Genomic DNA, 6,469 nt, shown 5'->3' on the forward strand with positions numbered 1-6,469 from the left:
ACTGCAGGAGAGGAGCCAGGGAGCTGCTCCCGGGTCTTTTATAGCTGCTGGGGTCTGCAGTGACTGACAGCTGATTAGGGGGTATTAGCACCCACGAGAGCAGCAGCAGGATCTGGGGCACCTGATACCCCCCCTTCCCAGCTACTGTTGGGCAGGGACTTGCAGGGACTGTCCTTGCCTGCCTGCCACCCGCCAGAGCCCTGGTCCCTCCCAGCCCCCCAGCTCAGCACAGCCTACACAGCTGCCAGGGATGGGGTACAATGGCACCCCGGGGCTGGCACATGGGGCCCACCGAGGGCCCCAAGGACACCCAGAGCCACAAGCACACAGCCCAGCTGGGGCTCTACTGCAGTGCTGGGCTGTGTCCCATCCATGACCCCAGCCCTGACTTGGGACTGTGGCGGGTGGCAGAGCCCCTTGTGCTGTGGAAGGGTGGGTTGGAGGGCTATGGGCTGGTGGAAGAAATATAGCCTGGTGGGAGGACAGCAAGCCATGCTGCCCCATCCTGCTCGTCCTCTGGCTTGGCCAGGTCCTCACCCAAGCCCCAGCACTGCCATGCTGGATTCCCAGCAGCAGAGTGACGAAGGGGCAGGGTCCCGCAGCCCCATGGATAGTGGGGACCCCTGCAAGGCACTGGAGGGTTCCTGTGGTTGGCGCAGCAGGGCTGTGGGTGGGCAGGGCAGTGGTGGGCAGCCCCGAGAGCTCACGACCCCCTGAGCCACCTGCTCCTGCCACCACGCCTCCCCACTAAGACTGGGATTATCCCACAGGTTGTATCCGTCATTAAATACCGACTAATAACGCTCTCAGGATATTAAATATGTAACAAACCCGCTTAGCGCTGGCCAGGACAGGAAGGCGAAGGGCACCCATGCTAATCGAGCCAGCCACATCCCCGGATCCCTGCAGGCCCCGGCGGCAGCCAAAGGGGCCATGCCAGCACTCAGAGGTCCCATGCCCCTGCACTACCCCATGGCCCGAGCCTGAGCAGCACCTGGAGCTCCCAACATACAGCAGCCAGAGCTCTGGTCCCATCCATCCCACAGTGGGCTGATGGTGTGCTCTGGGCAGCCACAGGTGTGGAAGCCTCAAGCCAGCCAGGACACTGGTGCTGCTGGCTGGGACCAGCCCTGGCCATGGCCCTGCAGTGGCCCCATAACCTTGTCCCCACGGGACTCGTCCAGCCCTAATCAGCACCGTGGATCTGCTTGATTAGATAATGGGGCTGTAATCTAGGAAAGCGCCTGCGGATTGCGCGCAGCACCCTGACCCTGCACAGCACAGCTGGAGAGGGAGGGCCACGCCAGCCGCCGGCACAGCAGGCGGACACAGCTGGACCGACCGAGCCACAGCCCTGCAGGCACAGCCACACACCACGCACAGGCAAGGCTGGTGTGAAGGCAGAGGGACAGAGCCACAGCTGGGACAGCTCCATCAGCTGCAGCCACCTCGGGGGAGGTGTGGGGCCACCCATGGCTCACTGCCCCGGTGGTCCAACCCTAGGCAGGGTAAATCAGCCTAGGGTTAGGGATGGTCCCAAGGAAAAAGCTGTGGAGGCAGCCATGTCGTGGCAGTTCTGCAGCCCCGGTGCCACCACCCTACCCGGCATGAGGGCAGGGAGAGCCCAGCAGAGATCACCCCGCCCCCGAGGGGCGCAGGCTACACAGAGGCCCTCACCGAGCCAGGGTGGTTCCCGGCCCTTTTCCCCTCCGTGGATAATCAGTTTAATGCAGGAGCAGAGAACTAAATCTCTGCGATTAGCTGTTATAATCACATGTAAATAGGCCCAGACAAGCCGCTCAGGAGGGCGGTGTGTGGCTCGGGACAGAGTTACACGGGATTTAGGCTGTTTACCACTCGATTAATTTCATGACTCCAGCCCCCAGCCCACCGCTGTCCCAGCTGCCTGGCTCGCTGCTCAGGAGTCAAGGTCACTCGGGCGGGAGGCAGCTGATAGTCCGGGGCGTCGGCCAGCAGCGAGTGGCCCAGCACAGTGCTGCGCTCCTGGACCCGAGGGCCTCAGCTCCAGGGCCATGCTGAGGCTGGGCTGTCGCATCCCTGTCCCCTGGCCCCCCAAGCAGGCACACACACGGCTCTCCATCCCTTTTTATTCATAAGCATAGTCAAAGCTTGAGAATGTCACAGCTGAACCCTCCAACAACCACCAGCAGATTAACACGAGAGTCCATTCCTCTTCAGAAGAAAAATAGAGCATCTTCTGCCTCCTTCTCCTTGGGTTCCCTCCAGTCCAGAGCCCTGCTGCTGCCTGCCCGCAGGCTGGAGATACCACAGGAGGGCTGGCTGCTGGCACACTAGGACCACTGGCCCCATGGCTGCGGGGAGCAGTGGCTGTGGCTGCACACACCTCATCTCTGACACTGCACCACAGTTGTGCCCAGCCCTATGGCTTCCCCAGGACCCCCATGCGCTGGGCAGACGCTGCTCCATGCCTGCCCACGCAGACAGTTCGGGAAAAGGGGTTTCAGACCATCCAGTGCAACAGGCAAAGTGACTGTCCACACAAGGGCTGCTCCTGTGGCTGCTGAGTAGTCTCTGGGGGGAGCTGCAGGACCCCCACGGCACAGGGCCGAGTGGCAGCGTGTCCCTGGCTGTGTCTGTGCCACCACGGCTCAGGTGTGTCCCTCGCAGCCCCGGCACAATAAGGCAACTGCTGGCTGGGGGCCGGCTGCAGCTGCTGCATCTGCTCCGCTGCTGCCTCGGTGGTGAAGACGCCCTGGGCCTGGGCCATGGCCGCATCCGCCACTGCTGCAGGGGAGGGGGTCAGTGCTGCCTCCCACCGAGGGCAGGGGGAGCCACTGCCTACTCAGAGCTCCCTCCATGTTCCTCACCTGTCCCCGGGAAGGGACTAAAGGCCACCCTGCCCATGTGGGGCTCCAGCAGGGAGCCCAGCTCTGCTTAACCCTGTTCCACAACTGACAGGCAGGGACCAGCAAATATCTGCCCTTGGACACCATGGCTGGCAGCAAAACAGTGACCGAGCCTGGTCTTCCCAGCCCTCCCACCAAGGACTGCTGCTCAACTTGCTGCTAACACCAACAGGACTGGCACTCCCCTAAGCCTGGGAGGACAGACCCTTCTGGCACAGGGCCGTGCTACTACCTGAGACAGCCGAGTGTGCTGCTGCTTCCAGCTGTGCCTGGGTGACAAGCTGCTGCTCCGGTGACACGGGCATGTACTGGATCTACAGGGGAAAACAGGGAATGCCTGAGGGGAGGGTTCCTCCTGGAGCTGCTCCAGCCATGGCTGCTGCACTCAGGCACCTGCCCAGGAGCTCCCTCTATTTTGCATATCCCTGTCCACCTGCAGGCTCAGACCCTCCAGCTCCTGCCACCATGCCTGGCTCCTTACCTGTGACTCCGGGAGGAACTGGCCACCCTGCTCATACTGGATGTGGGTGATCTGACCATCCTGCACCTGGGGACAAACAGTGAGGCTGTGGTAGGGTCTGAGGGTGTCCAGGCCCCCAACAATGCTGTGACCCAGAGTAAGCAACAGGGAGCAGGAGGGGGCCCAGCCTCACACATGACACCCCATGAGCCCCACCCACCATGTGATGGGAGCAGACAGTCTGAAGCTCACCTGGATGTGATGTCCCTCTGGGACAACAACATACTCTTGGGGAAGCAAGTGCGGGACACCTTCCTGGGCAATAATGTACTGAACCTGCAAACATGGGAATTCAGACCCAGAAAAACACCACTCCCCATCCCCCATCACAACAGCTGGATCTGGTCTGTCTCCTGTGCCTCTTTCTACCACCCCAGCGCTTTCAGCTCTGCCTGTGGAGCCCTGCTCTCTCCCACTGCTGCCACCTCTTCCCACTAGAGTCTCTCATCTGTGGGCCATGTCCCCTCACCTGGTTGTCAGCAGTCACTAAGTGCTGTACTGTCTGTCCGTCAGCAGTCGTGATCTCCTGGATGTAGGCTGCCTCCTCCTGCAGTGTCAACAAGTTCCCAGTGGTAAGGGGCGCTGGGCCTGATCACAGCCCCCCAGGAGGCCCCCACTGTGAGGAGCAGCCACACAGGACATGAGCTGAGGCCAAGGGACCCAACTCACCTGGCTGGTGACGCTCTGCTCCTGTGCAACAAGGATGTGCTCCTGCCCCAAAGCCTGCTGCAGCCGCTCGGGAGCCAGCACGGCCTGGCCAGCCTGCAGAGCTGCTGCAACACAGAGAGAGGCAGTGGCGATGCTGCTGGGGACACTGCCAGGGCTACCAATGGCATCGCTCCCCTGTGGCCACTGCCTGACACCTGCCCCAGTGAAAAGCACGAGGCAGTCTCTGGGCTCTGCTCACACAAGGCCAGAGCTTAACAACCAGGGCAGAACACACCCTCCATATCAGAACCTCAACTCTGCTTCCAGTGTGAGCTGCTCCCACATGTACTGATCTACCAGGACCTGTCTGGAGGGAACAGAGGCCCCCCTCATTCTGCACAGTTGACTGTGCCCAGCCCCTTGGTCTCTGTCTCCACCAGCAATCCCAACTGCAGGAGGGTCCTCCTGGCCCTTCAGCCCCACCTGACCCACAAGCTGGGTGAATCCTGCATGGAGCTCTGAATGTAGGATACCCACAGGTCAGCCCTGGTCCTGGGGGCATGTCTTACTGTGTAGGGTGGCCAGGGTGTCCTCATTGCTGTTCAGGATGATGGTCTGCTGGGCAGCAGCTGGCCCTGGCCTTTTGCCCTCTGAGCTGTGCAAACGCTGTGTGTGGAACTTGAGGTGCCCATTACGGTTGAACCTATGGAGAGGCAGAGTGAGGTGGAGTGTGCCACAGGCAGCGCAGGATCCTGTGCTCTCAGCAGGACACAGGGCCCATAAGCACATCCTACAACATGGCTATCCCCTCTCTCAGCATGTTCCCATCAGTGCCCAGGGAATGAAAATGAACCCTCCTATGCAGAGGTTCCTTGGAGACAAAGTTGGGTCCACCTAAGGCAGGAGCCATTCCCAGGGGCACTGTCCCCTCTAATGGGCTGATGCTGGGGAAGGCTTGGGGCAGACAGCTCTAGATTCTATCTCCTCTTGAGCCTTGTAGAGCTCTATGGGATCCCTCAAAGTGGGATGAGCCCAGCTCCACCACTCACCTCTGCCCACAGACCTGGCAGGCGAAGGGCTTCTCATTGGTGTGGGTCAGCATGTGCCTGCGCAGGTCCTTCTTGTTCTTGGAGGCAAAGCTGCAGTGGGGGCACTTGTGTGGCCGGAGGTTGGCATGTTGAACCATGTGGCTCTGGGGCAGAAGGACAAGTGCTGGGTCAGAAACCCCCGTTTCTCCAAACCCCTTGTTCCCAGGGCTGCTCTGCACCAGGAAACTTACCCGGACCTCTGGCCAGAGTGTGGCAGTGAAGGGACAGTCGGGACACTTGAAAGTGCTGGGCCCAATGTGGGCTCTCTTGTGACTCTCCATCTCCGCTCTCCCTGTGAACATGGCTGTGCAAATCTTGCATGAAAACTTTTTGGCCGTGGAAATCTTGCATGAGAGCTTCTTGGCTGTGGAAACCTTGCATGTGAGCTTTTTGGCCATGCCTTGGAGTGCAGGCCACTTGATCTTTGGGGATGACACTTCGTGCCCCTCGGATGCTGGGGACAAAGACGAGTCGTTCTGGGCCAGACTGGTGACACACTGCACCACGGGCCACTTGATGCCGGCGGGCTCTGCCTCCTGGCCCTCCGCAGGTGAGGAAAAGGCAGCATCCCCGCTGAGGGGCTGCGAGAGAAACACCAGTCACACCTGCTGCCACTGCTGCTTGGGGATGGGGAGAAGGCTCAGGTCCTTACCTCCATGCTCTGGAACTGGCTCCCTGGGACACTGGATGACATGATGTAGTGATTGCTATGGTCCTTCAGTGCCTCCTCTGTCATCACAGCTCCACTCACCACAACTGTGTGGGAGGTCTCCACAGGATTCTCCTCCTCACTACTGGAGAGCACCTGGTCAGGGATGGTCTGCCTCCTCCTCCTCACCACTAAAACCTCCTGACTGGAGGCCAGAAGTGCCTCCCCACTCCTCCCATACAGCTGACCTGTACAGCGTGGCAGGAGCCTGGATCTCCTCGCTGATGGGTGCGATGATGCTGTACTCTGCTGCTCCGCTGAAGGGGATGGTGATCTGCTGCAGCTCTGAGCCACTCAGGCTCGCTTCCCCATAAGCCTCCTGCACAAGTGTCTGCCCAGGCTCTGCCATGTGCAGCATCACCAACTTTTGCTGCTGCTCCTTAGAGTCCACCTTTGCCTCCTCCTCCTCCTGTGCCTGCAGCTCACAGGGGCCTGGTGTTTCTCCCGAGTCATCTGGCTTCACCACTGCCACCTGTAGAAAACAGCAGCTCAGCCAAGGGGGCAAGACTCTGCAAGACACCTCTGCAGCAGAACAGGGCTGGGAAGCCTCCTTGTGCCAGCCCCCAGCAGGCCTGGCTCCCCTTCACTCTGCCCACCTGCAGCGAGCTGGTGGCCA

The 6,469-nt window shown here is 60.7% G+C and overlaps 1 protein-coding gene across 1 annotated transcript in view; it reads right to left on the bottom strand.

Annotated features, from left to right (window-relative positions):
• Positions 1-2,094: 2,094 nt before the first annotated feature.
• ZNF335 (zinc finger protein 335) overlaps positions 2,095-6,469 on the bottom strand; it is a 9,080-nt gene continuing 4,705 nt past the window's right edge. Inside the window, 14 exon segments of the mRNA XM_031058040.1 lie at positions 2,095-2,766; positions 3,121-3,202; positions 3,370-3,435; positions 3,601-3,684; positions 3,878-3,990; positions 4,078-4,143; positions 4,146-4,181; positions 4,626-4,759; positions 5,106-5,248; positions 5,336-5,404; positions 5,406-5,716; positions 5,787-5,935; positions 6,042-6,325; positions 6,450-6,469. The exon segment at positions 6,450-6,469 is cut by the window's right edge and continues 54 nt beyond it. Coding sequence (XP_030913900.1) covers positions 2,483-2,766; positions 3,121-3,202; positions 3,370-3,435; positions 3,601-3,684; positions 3,878-3,990; positions 4,078-4,143; positions 4,146-4,181; positions 4,626-4,759; positions 5,106-5,248; positions 5,336-5,404; positions 5,406-5,716; positions 5,787-5,935; positions 6,042-6,325; positions 6,450-6,469 — 1,841 coding nt within the window. The 3' untranslated portion in view covers positions 2,095-2,482.

This window comes from Geospiza fortis, unplaced genomic scaffold (genome assembly GCF_000277835.1).
Source record: "Geospiza fortis unplaced genomic scaffold, GeoFor_1.0 scaffold188, whole genome shotgun sequence".
NCBI lineage: Eukaryota > Metazoa > Chordata > Aves > Passeriformes > Thraupidae > Geospiza > Geospiza fortis.